This window comes from Manis pentadactyla, chromosome 13 (genome assembly GCF_030020395.1).
Source record: "Manis pentadactyla isolate mManPen7 chromosome 13, mManPen7.hap1, whole genome shotgun sequence".
NCBI lineage: Eukaryota > Metazoa > Chordata > Mammalia > Pholidota > Manidae > Manis > Manis pentadactyla.
The window spans coordinates 59,852,368-59,871,844 of record NC_080031.1 but is presented as its reverse complement, the minus strand read 5'-3'; the positions used below and the strand labels follow the sequence as shown (position 1 = coordinate 59,871,844).

Below are 19,477 nucleotides of genomic sequence, written 5' to 3'. Positions count from 1 at the left end.
TCTACAGAGAGGCTGGGGAATTCGCGCGCATAAGCAGACAGGCAGTTTTTAAAGAAGGTAGGGGGAGGCAGAGCTTAGATTTACAGCTGTGCGAGGATTGGCTAACGTAAGGCACATTTTTCAGGTTGGGAGGGGGCAACAGCCAGGGACTTTGACACGTCATCAGGATCCAACGTGCTTGCTCCGCCCGTCAGTGCTCTTAGCCTTACAATAGCAATCTATGATAAATTGATAGCCATTTAAATGTTTTTGTTTTGTTTTGTTTTGTTTTGTTTGTTTGCTTTGAAACATACTTTATTTTTTAAAGGAGTTTTAGGTTCAGAGAAAAACTAAGTGACAGGTACACAGATTTCCTATCTACCCTCCATCACCTTATATGCCCAGCCTCTCCTATTGTCAACATCTCCCACCAGAGTGGTATGTTTGTTTCAATCGAGGAACTTATGTTGACACTTCATTATCACCCAGTCTCTAGTTTACATTAGGGCTCACTCTTGCTGTGTACTTTTAATGGAGTTGAACAGCTGTATAATGGCAGGTATCAACCATTATAATATCTTACAGAATAGCTTCACTGCCCTAAAAGCCTTCTGTGTTCTACTTATTCACCCCTTCCTCCCCACAAACCCGCAGCAACCACAGATATTTTTGTTGTCTCCATAGCTTTGCCTTTTCCAGAAGGTCATGTGACTGGAATGATAAAATATATGGTCTTTTCAGATGGGCTTCTATCACTTAGTAACATGCATTTAAAATTCCTCCATGTCTTTTCATGGCTTGACAGCTCATTTATTGTTAATGCTGAATAAGATTCCATTGTTTGGATGTAGATGTTTATCCATTCACCTACTGAAGGACATCTTACTTCCAAGTTTTGGCAATTATGAATAAAGTTGCTATAAACATCTGCAGGCAAGTTTTTGTGTGGACGTAAGTTTTCAGTTCATTTGGGTAAATCCCAAGGATCACGATTGCTGTATCAGATGGCCAGAGTATGTTTAGTTTTGTAAGAAACTGCTAAGCTGTCCCTCAAAGTGGCTGTATGATTTTGCATTCCTGCCAGCAATAAATGAGAGTTCTTGTCACTCCATATCCTTGACAGAATTAGATGTATTTCAGATTTTTACCACTCTAATCGGTATGTATTGGTAGCTCCTTATTGTTTGCAATTCCCTAATGCAATGATGTTGAGCATCTTTTCATACATATTCTCATTTGCCATCTGTGCACATCTTCTTTGGTGAGGTGTCTGTTCTGATCTATTGCCCACTTTTAGAATCAGTTTGTTCATTTTCTTATTGTTGAGTTTCAAGATTTCTTCGTATATTTTGGATAACAGTTCTTTATCACATTTGTTTTTTGCAAATACTTTGTCCCTATCTTTGGCTTGTCTTCTTTTGACATCTTTCACAGAACAGACATTTTTAATTTTAATGAAGTTCAGTTTATTGATGATTTCTTTCATGGATTATAGATTCATGGATTATTTCTTCTTCTGATTTCTTTTAAGGTTTTTTTTCTTTATCTTTAGTTCCCTGCATTTTTAATATGAAATGCCTAAGTATAAGTTTTTGATATTTATCTTTCTTGGTGTTCACTGGACTTCCTGGATTTGTGGTTTGTTGTCTGTCAATTTCTTTTTTGAAAATTCTCATTATTACCTCAAGTGTTTCTTCTGTTCCTTCCTCTCTTTTTCTGGTACTCCAATCACACCCATGTTACCCCTTTTGAAATTGTCTCAGTTCTTGGTTGTTCTGTTGAGTTTCTTCTCTTTTCCTTATTATTCTTGTTTCTCTTTACATTTCAGTTTGAGAAGCTTCTGTTGATTATCTTCAAGCTCACTGATTCTTTCTTCATCCTTGTCTAGTGTACCAAGGACCCCATCAAGAGCAATTTTTATTGTTATTACTGGGTTTTCTATTTCTAGTATTTGTTTTTGAATCTTTCTTAGAATTTTCATCTCTCCACTTAAATTACCCATCTGCTCTTGTATGCTATCTACTTTTCTTCTTTGGGGCCCTTCACATATTAATCATAGTTATTTTACATTCCCTGTCCAATAGGTCAAGCATCTGTGTCGTAACTGAGTCTGGCTTGCTCTTTAGACTGTATATTTTTTTGCCCTTAGCATGACTTGTAATTTTTTTTGTTGGAAGCTAGACATGGTGTGATGCAAATCACATGAGTGGTACAAAATGATGTAAATAGGCCGATAGTGTGAAGTTTTATGTTACCTTTGCCAAGAGTTGGGCTGTGTTTATTTTTTGCTGTAGCTGCCAAAGGCTTCAGATTCCTCTAGTGTCCTTCCATCTGTCTTCCCTGTTGACTTGGGGAAGACTCCCTAAGACTCCTCCTCAGAAAGTCTGCATCTTGCAGCTCCTTCAGCTGTAATCCACTGTTGTGATATTGGAGCTCTGCAGGTGTGGTTAAAAGGCACGGAAGAGGGGAAGCATTTTATGATCTTTTGATTAAATTTCTGTTTTTAGTGGGTCTGTGTCCCTGGGCCATCACAGGTGTTCTATAGCCATTTCCCCCTCTTCTGTGAGATGGAAAGCCTAGAGGTGGCTACAGTGGTAGAAATGCCCTACGTAGAAGTGACAGAAGAGTGTGGGAAAGCGTTTCCTCCTGGAGAACTGCCTTTTGTTAGGGAGAATGGATTATATGTATTTTACAATGATCATCTTCCTTCCCCAGCCAGACCCAGGAGGAATCTTTCTCTAGCCTTCACTATGAGTACTCGGTGGGATTCCTGGTGGTAAAACTTCAGGAGTTTCTCACTCTGGTGCTAATCCACGCTCTTCAGTCTTCAGCAATATGCCAGAATTACCATCTAAGTAATTACTCATTTATAGCTCTGGTTGAGTCTGCTCCACGTTAGCATGTCTCCTCTGTGAATCTTGGGCTCACCTGTCTCTCCAGATTTCAGGTTGTCAATTATCCCAGTGACCCCAGTTCTCTGATTGGTTAAGAGAAGTCATTGATTTTCAATTTGCTCAGCCTTTTCTTGTTGTAAGGACAGTTGTTGATGACTTCCAAGCTCTTCACATGTCGGAGCTGAAAATGGAGTCCCTTCAATAAGCTGTAAAATGTACCCATCTGTTCCGTCCTTGCAAGGTCCTTAAAGGATTGGGCCCCTGCTGACTTGCTCTCCCTGCGACAGGTCGAGCACTAGAATTACATCTGTACCCAACAGTCTGCAGGTCTGCAGTCCTCCCTCACCTCTGCCTCCGCGCCTCTCCATGCCCGCAGCTGTCCCAGTCTCTGCTCTCCTGCGGTTGGGCAGCAGCCCTGCGGCCGTGCCACCATGTCTCCAGCACACTGAAACTTGAAGGGCGCCTGCCAGCTTAGCTCGGAAATGCCTTTCTTCTTCTGATGACGTGTGATGATAAAACACCAACATGGTGAGGTGAAGTGAGGTGAAGGGCGCCGGCGTGACGTAGCATCAGGCTGCTCTTGGCCTTCTGCTGATTCGTCAGGAGGATTGTCCGCTTTCAGACTGCGGACGGCATTTGTCTCGCCCCTTTAGGCCACTTTAACAAAAGTACAACAGACTGGGTGGCTTATAAGCAACAGAAGGTTTTTCTATATATACGGAGGTTGAAAAGTCCAAGATCAAGGGGCCAGCTGATTCAGTGTCTAGTGAAGACTTGTTTTCTGAGCTATAGGCAGTTATCTTCTCACTGGAAGAAGGGCAATGGCCACTTAAATTTGAACGCATTCTAACATACATTTTTATTCCCCCTTCTCCAAAATTTATGGTATATGGTATATGGTATCTTCTTTTACAACTTTTTGTTTAGTGATTCCTTTAACTAACTTTTAGATGTAATTGACTTTACTGTCTTTTTGACCTTCATACTAGCTTTTAAGTGATTAATTTACTATACGTTTTCTTTTACCAGTGAAATTTTTTCCTTTCATAATTTTATATTGACTATATTCCAATAAAAAAAAAGCCATGAAAGGAAAAAAATAGTACCACCCTGTTCTCTTCTTTTTGCCTTTACCTAATACATCTTGGCCCAATTTCATGTATATATTTTTTAATGTGGGTTTTTAAGACTCAGCTTTTAAGCAAATAGAAACATGCACTCAAGTTCTAATAGCCCATCAATTCTGCATATTCAGGTGATCGCATGCACACTCTGTGCCCTGTGTTCTCGACCCCCTGTCCACAGGCCAGCATCTCTAGGTGGTATGTCTGGTGTTCTATGTCAGGGACCGGGTAACTATTACAGATATTAAAACAAAGAACTGAGGTTCTGTTCTTAGTCATTACTTTCTAGTATAAATTAAAAATCAAAGCTTGTGTTTGAAAGTATAGAAGGTGTAGGGTCCTGAAGGCTTATGGATTAAACAAAAGGTAGTCAGTGCATGAGTAATGTGCACAGAATAGAGCTGCTGTGAACGTCTGTGAGCCAGTTTCACTAGCTTCACAATTTTTCTTCAGGTCAGTTCTGTCACAGAGCAAGAGCCCAGGTATATTCTGTCTGTGACATGAGCATGTGATGAAAGAAGTCTGAGCACTAAATCAAGCTCACTTCATGCAGATATCTATGTCTAGAGAGGATTGGGACAAAGAACAGTGTGTGTGTCTAATGAGGAGCACTGGGAAGTCAACCTTAGTTTAGCGGCACCCAAACATGGCAACAATTGCTGCCCTGATCCCCATGGAGTTCCCGACCTCCAGGGAAGGAAGATATATTTATTTGTTTCCAATTATCTAAGCCAGACCCAGGAGAGCCACTGTGCCTAACTCTAAATGTTGTTCTCTGGTGAGAAAAGATTGTTCAACCTTAAGTCCTGCCTGAGACTTTTGAATCATCCAGGGTTAAGCAAGGAGCCAGTGGAGATGGGGGCTCCCTGACAGTATCTCACAGCAGCAGAGAGCAGCCCGGTAAGAAGAGCTGGGAGAGCAGGTGAGGTCATGCCACCGACAACAGATACACATGGACAGAAACATAGATTTCCATTTGGGAAAACAGACACACTAAATCCCTCTGCATCTAAGACCCTCCTATTTTGCCCCCAGTCTCCATCTTTTCTCCAGTTTATTCCCTATGTTCATCCACTGTGATCTGTAGTTACATAATAGAGGTGTCAGAGAGGGAGCCCCATAGAGGGAATTCAGCTTGGGGTGAGTCCAGGTGCAAAGCAGCCTCAGTTTAAGGTCCATGAACACAAACAGTGCTGAAGATCTGTCAGATGTCTCAGAGTGGGTCACACACTAAGGAGACTCACAAAGATTAATACACAGAGCCAGACATCCACATATTTAAGTTATGCAAAATGGACGTTACTGCGAAGAGAACTGGTAAGAGCACTGGCTCCCTGTCAGGAAGCTGCCTGGGAAGTTGAATTAAAATTCAGAGGTGGTGGTGAGTATCCAATCAGAGTGAGAGGAATTTGCTATATGACCTATTATTCATTGTGGGATCTCAACTTATTGGTGTTTAAGCCATGCAATGAAAGCATTTTTTTTTCTAGTAACTTGTCTTCTATTGATGGGTGTCATAAAAACACCTTGGTCATGTTCTATCGTTTGAAGCCATCGTATATTATAAAAATTTCTCTTATTCAGTAGTGAAAAACATTCAAAGACTTCAGTCTGTGTTCCACCCTTCCACAGCATTTCCTGGACTGCAGTGTGGCGGGGGAGGGAGAGGCGTTCAATGTGTTTAAGTCTCAGGCACCTCACTTTGCTAAAACTAGTTGTTCCTGCATTGGAGCAAGAAAGAGAGGAAATCCAGAGGCTGTTACCCTCCCTGACCACCCAAGGAAGACCACCCAAGGAAGGGGTGTTTGTTGCTCTTCTGGTTGTTACTGACTGAGGCAGGAAAACAAAAGCCAGCTCCCTTACGGATTCATCTCTGTGGGTCCCTCCAGAGGAACCTCCAGAGGGTGTCAGAGGCAGGAGATCCAGCTCTCATCAGTCTGTGCTGGGTGGTCCCAGCACATGGGTGATGGCATGCAGGCAAGCACACAGGTAGCTTTACTGCCATGCCGTTCCCAGCTCTGCCATCTCTACCCAATTTCCTCGTTCCTGTTCAGAGGAAGCAAGGGCTGGCCAACAAGCTCAGCAGCTAAGCCGAAAAACCACGATGGTCTCCCATCATGCAAGCATCTCCCAGTCTTTGGAGGGATTTCCATGGAGCTCTCCTCAGGTTTGAGGACCAGGAAGTGCTCTCTCCTCTCGCAAGGTGATGTGGCAAGAGGATGTAGACTTCCTTCAGGATGACTGTTCTTTGTCCTGGCACCTCTCTTCCCATAGTGACTTGGGGGGGTAGGGGCAGTGTTGATTGTGCTCCTGGTAGGATCGTCCCAGTAAACACTGACAGGACGTGGCTAACCTTAATGCTGGTGCTCTCTCAACAGAGTTCGGGTTATATAAAGCCTCTTGTCCTGTTCTTGGCCTTACGCACAGTTCCCAGGCAATAGGAAAAACCTTCCTGCCATAGTGCTATAACTTTCCCACCTTTTACTACCATTTCCATTATGGGGAACAGCCTGCCATTAAGACCAGGGCACAGTGAAGAAAGCTGTAGAAGTATTGCAGTGGGTTTTCCTGGATGCAGCCCCTGACCCCCAACCTGTATATTCTTCATTAATCACCCCTTCTCTGGAGTGTGGCTCTGCCTACCGCCTGGTACTGCCCTTTCACCCTTTACTTCTGTGATATAATTTATGAGAAAATGACTTAAATACGGTTTTATTAATTTCACCCTGAAAGTGTTAGGACACTCCACTGCTGTACTATAATGTACAACCCACAACTAATCTCCTGTATTGCCTGTGACATCCTCTGCCCCAGCCAGTCAAGACACTCAACCTGCTGTGAGCCCCCCTTCCTCCTCCTGTATAACCCTGGCCTTAGTCCTTAGCAGAGATGCCATTTCCTCTCCTCTCTACTGTCCAAATGCTATGACTTCTTCCATGGCTATTGCATCCACAATGCTTTATCTGACTCTTCCTGTCTGTACTGATTCTTTAAGGGCTGGGATTATCACTTGAATGTACCTCCATAATTTTGCTCTATGAATCTCTTTTTCCTCTTCAAAAGTAATACAAACTACCACATCAAATTGATCTTACTTTGACTAGCACAAGGCAGAAAGGAAGTTTATTTGCAGAATCCTCTGCATAGCACCCTCACCAGCATGGTTTGCTCATCCGTGCCAATGGTTGGGAGCTGCAAGGACATTTTGATGCCATGCAGTCACCTAAGGTTGAGGACAAGCCACCTGACAGATTCTCGAAGTAATACAATCTTGGGAAAATGTAAGAGAGACACAGACTGAATTTGAATGCATTGTATAAAGCAGCATTTTATTCAGGTAAAAGAACTTACGACCTTAAAAAATATCTAAATCTTCTTGCTTCATTTTTTTCCATCTGCTTAAGAAAGCTTATTTCTAAAACATACACATTTTTAAAGGCTATAATGAGAAAATGCATATAAAGTAGTAGTATACAGTGCTTGGCACTTGGCTATGTTTTCAATAAATGGTATCTAATAAAAATTTGGAGGTAGAGCTAAGGAGAAATGTAAAGAAAAGGACACTTTAGCTGTTGGGGACTGTAAATTTTAGTTCTGCCAGTCTAATCTGTCCTCACCTAATCTCTCTAAATTCAGTTGCTTTGTCTCTGATTACCTTGTCATTGTCAGATAAAAAGAAATTGTGTATGTGAAAATACTTTGTACAAATCAGATATTCACCAAATGCTAGTGAAGTATGAACTAGGCTCTATATAATCAAAGATAACTAAATATAAATTAAAATTATAGAAATTAACTTCATAGGATTATCGAATGTGAGTTAATTCTCAATGACAAAAGCATTATTGTAAGAACTTTGCTCAAATGATGACATATCAATCTACCTACTTTTATATTTGAAGTGATATTAATAAACAAACTTTGAATCTGGTATAATTAAAAAGTTACAATCTCTAAACAATAGAGCCCAATTAATTAAATTTTACTTTGGACCACATTTTGTCTCCTGCAGACATGGACAGAGACAACCAGACTAGAGTGGCAGGATTCCTTCTCCTGGGACTCTCTGGGCAGTCAGGGCAGGAGGAGGTCCTCTTTGGGCTATTCCTGTGGATGTACCTGGTCACCGTCATCGGGAACTCTCTCATCGTCTTGGCCATCAGCTGTGACAGTCATCTCCATACGCCCATGTACTTCCTCTTGGCCAGCCTCTCCTGTGTCGACATCTGCTTTTCCTCAGTCACCGTCCCAAAGATGCTGCTGAATCACACACTGGGAAGCAAGTCTATCTGCTATGTGGAATGTATGACCCAGATCTACTTCTTCATCACTTTCATCAACATGGATGGGTTCCTCCTGAGTGTGATGGCCTATGACCGGTACGTGGCCATCTGCTGCCCCCTCCACTACACGGTGATCATGAAGCCCAAGCTCTGTATCCTGCTGGTGGCTGCATCCTGGGTCATCACAAACCTGCATGCTCTCCTGCACACCCTCCTCATGGCCCAGCTCACGTTCTGCTCCAACAATACTGTGCATCACTTTTTCTGTGACCCCTATGCAGTTCTAAAGCTGTCTTGTTCTGATACCTCTATCAACGAGTTGATGGTGTCTGTTGCAGGTGGACTTATGTCTCTTACACCATTCACATGTATCACTGTTTCATATGCCTTTATCTTCTCTAATGTACTGAAGTTGCCATCTACCCATGGAATAAGGAAAGCCCTGTCCACATGTGGATCCCACCTGACTGTGGTCTCCCTCTTCTTTGGGGCCATCCTGGGGGTCTATATGCGCCCTTCATCCTCCTACTCAGTGCAAGACACGGTGGCCACTGTCATCTTCACAGTGGTGACTCCCTTGGCAAATCCCTTCATCTACAGCCTGCGAAATCGTGACATGAAGGCAGCCTTAAGGAAACTAATTATTAGGCGACTAATCTTGTCAAGACCCTAGAATTAGAAAATTTTAGAGTTGAAACAGCTGTTGGAAATCATGCATTTCTTCATTTTTCAAGAGACTCTCAGGCCCAGATAGGTGCAAAATTCACCCATGACTATTTCTCTAATTAGTACTAGATCATGATCACATTTTAAAATGAAGCTGACAGGGGTTCATAAGTTGTGAAATCATTCATTTGTTGCCTATAGGAAGGGCTGATACTATGACTGTCATTATACAGTAAAAACTAGACCGAGGCCCAGGTGAATTAGATGACTGATCCAAGTGACACCTGGATGCATTTTTTAAGGGTGAGTCTAGCAATGCTACAAGATGCTGGCCACCACAATGGGACGGGAATAGCAAATGACCTTAGAAACAGGCTTTTTAGACTCAATTGCTGTATGTGATCTCTCATGTAAAAAGTGAAGAAACCATGTTTAAATTGGTTTGGGTTTGAGATTTCAGAAGCAGGAAAAGCAGAAAATAGGCTACATATGCCAGCTGAGAGCTATATATGCTAATAGAATTTTACCAATCTCACCCCAATTATCCTACTGTGCATAATAATAAATCAAATACAACTGACACTTATCAAGTGATTTCAATATGCTCAAGACTATCTCTATTATTTTACTTAATCTTCATACAACCTTATGAGGTGATACTATAAATATTCCCATTATACAGTGAGGAAATGTAGTCACAGGGAATACTCATCCAAGCACACACAACTACTAACTACTGGAGCCAGAATAGTCACAACCATTTCCTCTTCAGGTACTTGGTGATTTTCTTCTTTTACTTTTTGGTTGTTATTTTTATTATTTTTAAACTTGTATACAGTAAAATTGACCTTTTTTTAAACATACAGTTCTATGAGCTTTAAGACACCTTTAGATTTGTATAACCATCACAGCTACCAGGATAAATAACAGTTCTATTTCCTGAAGTAGTTCATCCATGCTGTCCCTTCGTAGTCCAAGTCTCCCTCCACTCCTAACCCCTGAAAACGAGTAATATATTCACCCTCTGTTTTGCTTTTTCCAGAATGTTGTATAGATGGAATCACAATGTATGTAACCTGTTTAGTCTTATTTTTTTCTTTTGGCACCTGCTTTTGGGATTCATCCAGTTGTTGTGTATATCAATATTTTGCTCCTGTTATTGCTGAGTAAGATTCCACTGAATGAATGGAAAACTGTAAAATGAATGGAAAATACTGTAAAAATGAGCATACAGGTTTTGTGTTTCTATTTCCCTAGGGAAATATCCAGAAGATTCTTGGGTTATATATAACTGTGTATTTAAATTTACAGAAATTACCAAACCATTTCCCATAGCAGCTATGATATTTTGGATTCCCACCTGCAATCTGGGAGAGATCCAGTTGTTTGCCTTCTCACCAGCCCTTGGTATTGTCAGTGTGTAATAGTATTTTATGGGATCTAATTTGAATTTTTCTAATTGCAAAGGATATTGAGCATCTTTTCATGTGCTTATTTGCTATCTATATATTTTCTTTGGTGGAATGTCTGTTCAAATAATTTGCCCATTTTGTGAATTTATTTTTCACTATTGAGTTTTTTAATGTTTTGTATATATCCTAGATAGAAATCCTTTGTTAGATATTGTGATTTGCATATATTTTTTGTCTGTGCCTTGTTTTCCATGCTTTTAACAGAGGCTTTTGCAGAGCAAAAGTTTTTAATATTAATGATCACCAGTCATTAATTTTTGCTTTCAACCACCATATGCATTTTAAAGAACTTAAGAGGAGAAAAACATAGTTATTCAAATATTTGTCATTTTCATTCATTTTTTTCTAACCCAGAAGCTTCAAATTCCTCTCTGATACTAGTTCCCTTCCACTTAAAGAGCATCCTTTTGCATTTTAAAAAAGATCAATGGTGAAGAATTCTTAAAGAATAGAATGGAAATGAATAAATATTTTGAATTGAATGATAATGAAAATAAATTGTATCTTTATATTGTGTCTATATGAGATGATGGATGTTAGCAGCTATCACCTACTGTGATAATCATTTCACAAAATATGTCAATCAAACCATCATGCTGTATGCCCTAAACATATACAGTGATGTATGCCAATTATCTTTCAATAAAATTGGGAAAAAAAGCATATGTTTGCTTCCCAATTTGTCACTAAATTTAAATGGATTTTTAAATGGCAAAAAATGAAAAAAATCTGTATCATCATGTATGAGATATTTAGATGGAAATACGTAATTTTAAAATCTTACATTAGAAAAAAGAAGTAAGATTTGAAGTCAATGATCTATGTTTCTAATCCCAAAAGATAGGGGAAAAAAGGAAGTGAAATATATCCAAAGTAACTAAAATGAAGGAGATAATAAAGTGAAAAACAGAAATCAGTGGAGTACAGACTAAGAAAACAAAACTAAAAATAAAGCCAAAAGTAGGCTCTGTAACAAGATGATTATATGTTAACTCTATCAAGATTAATCACCAAAAAAGAGAAAAATATTATATAAGTAATTATGAAAGTAATATAACTACATATCTTAGAGATTTTCAAAGACAAATAAAGAAATAATATTAAAAACTCTAGGCTAATAAATTTAGTAAGTTAGTTGAAAAGGACAAGTTCTAGGGGAAAAAAAACATTCCTTACCAAGACAGATCCAATAAAATTAAAGAAACTATTAATATCCCTATAGCTATTAAAGAAATGGAAATCTTAATAAAAAATCTTCCAAAATGAAAATTCCTGGCTCAGAAAGTTGTACTGGTGAATTCTATCAAACATTTAAAGAAAAAATAATATTGATATTACACAAGCACTTTCAGAAAATAAAGGAAGATGGGACCCACTCCCACTCATTTTATTAGGTCAGTATAGCCTTGATACCAAAATTTGATAAATACATTATGAAAAAGAAAAACTGCAGACCAATCACTGTAATTTCTCTCTATAAATGGTCTAAAGCATAAAAATGATATGTCTCTATCAATTGATAGAGAAAAGGCATTTGACAAAATTAAATATCAATTAGCTGTAAAAAGTCCTCAGGAAATTCCAAATAGAAAGGAAATCTTTCAGTCTGATAAAGAGCTTCTGCAAAAACCTAGCACCAACACCATATTTAATGGTAAGAGACTAAATATTTTCCCCTCAAGACTGGAAACAAGGCAGATGTATACTCTTACCACTCCCATTCAACACTGTACTGGAAGTCCTAGCCAGTGCAATGAAGCAAGAAAAAAATAAAACATATAGATTGAAAGGGAACAAATGAAGCTAACTCATTTGTAGAAGACATTCCTATCCATGTAGAAAATCCGAGGGAGTACACAACAAAACCCAACAAAAAGCTCCTAAAGCTCAGTTTAGAAAGGTCAAGGATATAAGTTCACACAAAAATCAGTTGTATTTCTATGTTCTAGCAAAGAATTATTAGAAATCAACAATTTTTAAAGTACGATTTACAATACTTGTGGGAGGAAAGCTTAAGAACTTGGCTGCGAACAGCAGAAGTGTAAGAGTCATGTGAGGCTAGTGCAGAAAACTGCTGAAGCCTTCCGGGAGGATACTCCAAGACAAAGCTTAGCTGAGGGCAGTATTTACTCGTAAACAGGAAAAACCTTTAACCAGAACACTCAGGAGAATATTCTGAGAAAAAGCACTTAATGGGAACTGGGCTATTAAAAACAGATGTACTCTTCATGCTGCACGTAGCATAAGGACTTCAAAAGAACTGATTAACAATGCTTGGCACGCTATTTCCCACATGGGCCTGTAATAAAGCAGAACCCAGGTGTCTCAGGACACTTTGACTCTTATAATCTGCCTAAATCTTCTCTCGTCTTTAAGCCGATCCCTTCCACACTGGGGGATGGGTAGGAAAGTGACAAACATTATTAAAGTATCAAAAAATTATGAAGCATTAAGTATAAATTTTAAAATGTATGCCAAATCTTTATGCTGATAACTGCAAAATATTTTTGTAAGAAATCAAAACATAAACAAATAAGAGAGATATGCTGATCATGGACTGGAAGACTCAATATTGGCAAGAAGTCAACTGCTCTCAAAATAACCTATAAATTTACCATAAGTCAAATCTAAATACTTGATGGAATTTTTTTATTCTTTGAAAATTGACAAGCTGATTCTTTATATAGAATCTATATACTATTTTATATATGATTCTATATATTCTTTATATAGAAAGGCAAATGAACTAGAATAGCAAAACAGTTTTGAGTGAGAATAAAGTCGAAAAGTTCACACCACCTAATTTCAAGACTTGCTATGAAGCTATAATACTTTGACCAAAGCATAGACACATGTATCAATGGGACACAGTAGAGTTCAGAAATAGACCCTCTCATATATGTTGAATTAATTTTAGCCCAAGGTGCCAAAGCAATTCAGTGGGAGAAAGATAATCTTTTAAACAAACACTAATGCAGTGTCTTCACAGCAAGATTTAGAAAAAAACATTAAACAGATCCTTACCACACATGACTTAGAGAATTAACTCCAAATGAATCAAAGACATTAATGTAAAACTAAAACCTATAAATTTCTAGGAGAAAACATCGGAGTAAGTCTTTGCGATTTTAGATTAGATAAACATTTTGTAGATACAACCACAAAAGCATGATCCATAACATTTTTTTAAATTATAAATTGGACTTCTGCAAAATTAAAAATGCTCTTCAAAGATACTGTTAGGAAAATGAAAAGACAAGCCACAAACTAGAAAAAATATTTATAAAGTCCACCTCTGATAAAGATTTAGTAAACAGAATATATGAAGAATTCTCAAAACATGAAAATAAGAAACAACCCAATTTTGTAAATGGGTGAATGATTTGAATGACACTTTATCAAAGAGGATATGTGGGTAGAAAGATGCTCGCTTCGTTATTCTTCAGAAATGCAAATTGAAGCCACAATGAGGTAACACTACATACCTATGAGAAGTGTTAAAAGCAAAAGAAAACAAAACCCTGAAAATATTGTTATGTGCAAAGCAACAGATATTCTTCTGCATTGCAGTGTGAAAATGTAAATGGTACAGCTACTTTGGGAAACAGGATTTCTTACAAAGTTGAACACATACTTACTACTATATTGGTTTGTGCTGCCATAACAAAATACCATGGACATGGTGGCTTAAAGAACAGAAATATTCTCACAGTTCTGGAGGCTAGAAGTCCAAGATCAAGATTACCAGCCCATTCAGTTTCTGGTGAGAGCTGTTGGTTCTCGGCTTCTCGCTAGTGTCCCCACGTGGCCTTCCCTCGGTGCGTGTGTGCAGAGAGAGGGAAACAGTTCTCTCGTGTCTCTTACTCTAAGGACACTTGCCCCATCAAATCAGGCTCTACTCTTTGACTTCATTTCATCTTAAGTGCTTCCTTAGAAGCACCATCTCCAAATACAGCCACAGTGGGGTCAGGGCTTCAACATAAGAATTCTGGGGACACAAGCATTCAGTCTATAACACTTGCCATGTGACCTTGCAATCACACTCCTAGATATACATCCAAGTAAATGAAGAGTTATGCTCACAAAACCATGTATACAAATAGTTATAGTGGCTTTATCCATAATCCATCAAACAGGAAGCAGTGCAAATGTCCTTCAACTGATGAATGGATTAACAAATGCTGATACATCAAAACAAACATTACCAAAAAAAGAATAAACATGCTACTCATATGCAAATATCATGACGGCCAGGAATGGGAGTTTGGGTAGAGGTTAACTACAAAGGGGCACGAGGCAGTTTGGGGAGGATATTTGCACTATTTGATATCCTGATGATGGCGATGGTTACAACACTGCATGCATTTTTCAAAATTCATAGAATTAGACTCTAAAAGCAGATGATTTTTACTATATGCAAAGTATACCTTAATTTTTAAAAATCTGACAAAAACTATGTTATTTTCCTTCTATATTATATTTGTTGGGCTCTAATTTTATTATTTTCTGATAAGAGAATTTGGTCTCTAAAGTTTACATTTCAAATAATTTTTACAGGGTTTTATTACAACCAATAAAATGTTCAGTGTTAGTTAATATTCCCTGGGCTTAAGGGAAATGTATATGAGTATGAGTGTGTAATTTTGTATTTATATATATGTATTTGTTTAAAATTATTAAGTCATGCTTTTTATTTGGGAATTCAAATCTCTGAATATCATATCACTCTTTGTTTTTTTCTACTGGAATGATTAAGTTTTGAGAAAAGCATAATAAAGTATTTCAGTAAAAGTGCAATTTAATAAAATTCTTGGATTTCTAAGAGTTTTTGACTTTTTGTGTTGTGCTGGTATATTTTTCATAGAGCTTCCCAGCTGGTAAAATGTTTACATGATGTGTTATATATTTTATCATATTTCCCTCTCTCTTACTCTCATTGATTCCCCAGATAGATAATAGACTAAGGAAGGGGAAGTTGAGTTGTCTAAAACTGTGCAACAAGTATTTGAACAAGAGCTAAGTTTCTCTTACTCCTATTTTCTGTGTCCAGACAGAATATGAACAACAAACACTTCATATGCACGCCTCTAGATGAGCTATGGGGAATCCACCCTAGGGGCACCCAAATTTTGCAACTATGGCTGCTCTCATCTCCATGGAAGTCCTGACCTCCAGGGAAGGAAGATCTATTTGTTTGCTCCCAATCATACAAGGCAGATCTGGTCTAACTATAAATGTTATACTTCGGTGAGAAAATGTTCTTCAACCCTCAGTCCTACCTGACACTTTTGAATCACCTCAGTCCTACCTGAGACTTTTGTATCATCCAGGGTTAAGCAAGGAGCCTGTGGGGACGGGGGCTCCCTGACAGTATCTCACAGCAGCAGAGAGCAGCCCGGTAAGAAGAGCTGGGAGAGCAGGTGAGGACGTGTCACCAACAACAGACAGATTCACATGGACACAAACATAGACTTCCATTTGGGAGAACAGACACACTAAATCCCTCTGATTCTAACTAAGTTCAAAGGGGGAACATCTCTTGGTTAGACAATATATAAGCCTTTCCCCTTTCAGAATGTGCTGTCCATTGCAGAAGAGAGCAAGCACATTTTCAAGACGAAATAAAAAGGCAAGCAGTGGAAGGAGATAACAAGGTTAGTGGTGGTAGATCAGTGACTGTAGGCTCCTAAAAATCCTGCTCAGAAGCTCAGAGTCAAGAGCCACCCTCTCTCCCACAAAAGAGACTCAGCTGGCAGACATTCAAGACCCTCCTCTTCTGTCATCAATTTCCATCTTTAAGATGAATTGCTTCCCCGTGTTCATTCATTGTGGCCTGTGATCACATAATAGAGGCATCAGAAGGATGCCACACGGAGCCCCACAGAGGGAATTCAGCCTGGGTGGGTCCAGATGCCAAGCAGCCTCAGTTTAAAGTCCAAGAACTCAAACACTCAGGGCTGCAGATCTATCAGATGTCTCAGGGTGGGTCACACACTAACAAGACTCACAGAGATTAATACACAGAGCCAGACATCCACATATTTAAGTTGTACAAAATGGACATTACTGCCAAGAGGACTGGTAAGAGCACTGGCTCCCTGTCAGGAAGCTGCCTGGGAAGCTGAATGAATTAAAGTCCAGAGGTGGCTGGTGAGTATCTAATCAGAGTAAGAGGAATTCAGTGCATGACCTACCGTAGTGTAGTTGGTTTCCTAGGGAGTCTCAATTTGGGGGGTTTAAACCATGAAATTATAATTTTATTTCCTGTAACCACCCCTCCCAATGCTGGGAGTGCTCTCTGAATAAACTCTCTCTATATATATAGCTTATGGGACACTTCAAGCTTTTTGTACTCTGAATCAATTCAAGGGCAGTAGGAGGAATCCCACAGGACATCCTCATATTTCTCTCCCATTTTTTCCTCCATTTCCACTACAGGAAACTACCTCATTAAAACCAGAGTACTCACACCTGCTGGCAAGCCTCTCTCTTGTTTGTCCTGAGGGCGAGTCTCCCTCACCCTGCGACTTGTACAGGGCACATGCAGCATGCTCCTTTTGGAGACCTTCCAGCTTCTGCATGTGCTGTTTTACCTACCTATGTTCTGGGAAATAGTCAAGGTAAAAAATGACTTCAAATCTCAGTACTTTTCCCTAAATTTAATAATTTAATTCTCACAGTGACAGGCACCTCGCTGTCCCCATTTTAGGTATATCCTACAACCTGTTTCTTAGAAGCATTCCTTACAATAGTCTCTAGTCCAGCCAGTCAAGCCACATCACAAAGCAGTTGTCTGCCTCTTTTTCTTCCCTTTTCCTCTGGCACCGGATCTCACAAGGAATGAAGGCATCCCCTCTCCTTTATTGTTCAAATACTATAAATTCTTAGGGGGTATTGCATTCACAGTGCATTACTTGACCCCTGTGCCTATAAAGACTTCTTAGTCCTGGGATTATCTGTTGGATGTACTGCATGAATTTGCTCTTTATCGATCAGCAAATCCCTTTTTGTTCAATAGCAAAAATAATCCAGACATCATACCTGATGCCTTTCTTCCTTGACCTACCAGAAAGCAGATGAATGTTTCACATGGCCACCTAAATAGCATGCTCAGATTAGCCCATCAAATAGCTGTAATCTATGGGAGGCCAACTTAATAGCAGCTAAAATGTCAAAGACAAACCACCAACCATTATCTTTCAAAACCCACAAATTTTCCAAAATCTGGGAAAAAATTAATGCCACAATGAAATAGGCAGGTTTGTAATACAGCACTTAGGACAAAGCCTTCCACATGGTTAGACTGTTAATAAATGGTAGCTAATCAAAAAACATCATGGAGAAAAAACTGCTTCCCCTAGTTTGTCTATCTAAATTTTATTGGCTCTCAAATTTGCAAACATCACTTAACTATCCTGAGCCTCAGTTTCTTCACCTCTAAGTTGAAATATAATACCTCAATTATTAGACTAAGTTAAATATACTATACACGAAAGTATCTATATACAGTACTCAGTAAAAACAGGTGGAATAAATAAAACTATAGCCACTGGCAATTAAACACTAAATAAATAATTAAATAAGCCACTGGAAATTAACAGGCCTCGTCTGTAAAATGACTCAATAAGATTATTTAGTTTTAACTGATTCTCAACCAAATAAATAAACTGTTCCAAATTATAAAATTTGTTCAGATGTTGACATGTGACCATACCCTATGATGACATTTTGTCCCCTGCAGACATGGACAGAGACAATCAGACTAGAGTGGCAGGATTCCTTCTCCTGGGACTCTCTGGGCAGTCAGGGCAGGAGGAGGTCCTCTTTGGGCTATTCCTGTGGATGTACCTGGTCACCGTCAACGGGAACTCTCTCATCGTCTTGGCCATCAGCTGTGACAGTCATCTCCATACGCCCATGTACTTCCTCTTGGCCAGCCTCTCCTGTGTCGACATCTGCTTTTCCTCAGTCACCGTCCCAAAGATGCTGCTGAATCACACACTGGGAAGCAAGTCTATCTGCTATGTGGAATGTATGACCCAGATCTACTTCTTCATCACTTTCATCAACATGGATGGGTTCCTCCTGAGTGTGATGGCCTATGACCGGTACGTGGCCATCTGCTGCCCCCTCCACTACACGGTGATCATGAAGCCCAAGCTCTGTATCCTGCTGGTGGCTGCATCCTGGGTCATCACAAACCTGCATGCTCTCCTGCACACCCTCCTCATGGCCCAGCTCACGTTCTGCTCCAACAATACTTTGCATCACTTTTTCTGTGACCCCTATGCAGTTCTAAAGTTGTCTTGCTCTGATACCTTTATTAACAATCTGATAGTATTCACTGTGGGTGGAGTGATATTTCTGACACCGTTTACATGTATCATTCTTTCATATGCCTATATCTTATCTAATGTACTGAAGTTGCCATCTACCCACGGAATAAGGAAAGCCCTGTCCACATGTGGATCCCACCTGACTGTGGTCTCCCTCTTCTACGGGGCCATCCTGGGGGTCTATATGCGCCCTTCATCCTCCTACTCAGTGCAAGACACGGTGGCCACTGTCATCTTCACAGTGGTGACTCCCCTGTTGAATCCTTTCATCTACAGCCTGCGAAATCGTGACATGAAGGCAGCCTTAAGGAAACTAATCTCAGATTCTAGAATAAGAAAATTTTAGAGCTTAGTGAATTCTTGGATATCATATATTTTTTCATTCTACGAACAGAGAAACTGAGTCCCAGATTGGTGTAAACTCACCCATGACTATTCCTCTAATTAATATGTGATAATGATCATTCCTTTAAATATGAGGTAGTTGCTCATATGCCATAAAACCTTTCATCTGTTATCTATAAAAAGGGCTCATTCTAAAACACTCATTTCACAGACAACAAAAACTCTGGACAGGACTTATTTGGACAGTATATGTAATATTCGGCCTATAAACCAGTGGCCCCCACAGTGGTCTTAGAATTTCAGAGGCCTTTAGAGCTGGCTCTCCTCAGTGTCAGCTGCTCTCTTAGCCTCACATTAGGAAATGCTGACGTCATCCCC

General features: G+C 39.5%; 2 protein-coding genes across 3 annotated transcripts; both read left to right on the top strand.

The window, feature by feature from the left end:
• Positions 1-5,165: 5,165 nt before the first annotated feature.
• Positions 5,166-11,102, top strand: LOC118916113 (olfactory receptor 1361-like). Of its 2 annotated transcripts, none has more exons than XM_036892698.2 (2): positions 5,166-5,378; positions 8,010-11,102. In XM_036892698.2, exon 2 carries the CDS (start codon positions 8,012-8,014, stop codon positions 8,951-8,953), a length of 942 nt encoding a protein of 313 aa, XP_036748593.2. In that variant the 5' UTR covers positions 5,166-5,378; positions 8,010-8,011; the 3' UTR covers positions 8,954-11,102. The 2 variants fall into 2 exon arrangements, with proteins under 2 accessions (XP_036748593.2, XP_036748594.2); XM_036892699.2 differs by lacking the exon at positions 5,166-5,378 and adding an exon at positions 6,453-6,646.
• A 5,785-nt stretch (positions 11,103-16,887) lies between these two features.
• On the top strand, positions 16,888-19,228 carry LOC118916114 (olfactory receptor 1J2-like). Its single transcript, XM_036892700.2, has 2 exons — positions 16,888-17,038; positions 18,160-19,228. Exons 1-2 carry the CDS (start codon positions 16,960-16,962, stop codon positions 19,098-19,100), a joined length of 1,020 nt encoding a protein of 339 aa, XP_036748595.2. The 5' UTR covers positions 16,888-16,959; the 3' UTR covers positions 19,101-19,228.
• Positions 19,229-19,477: the final 249 nt, after the last annotated feature.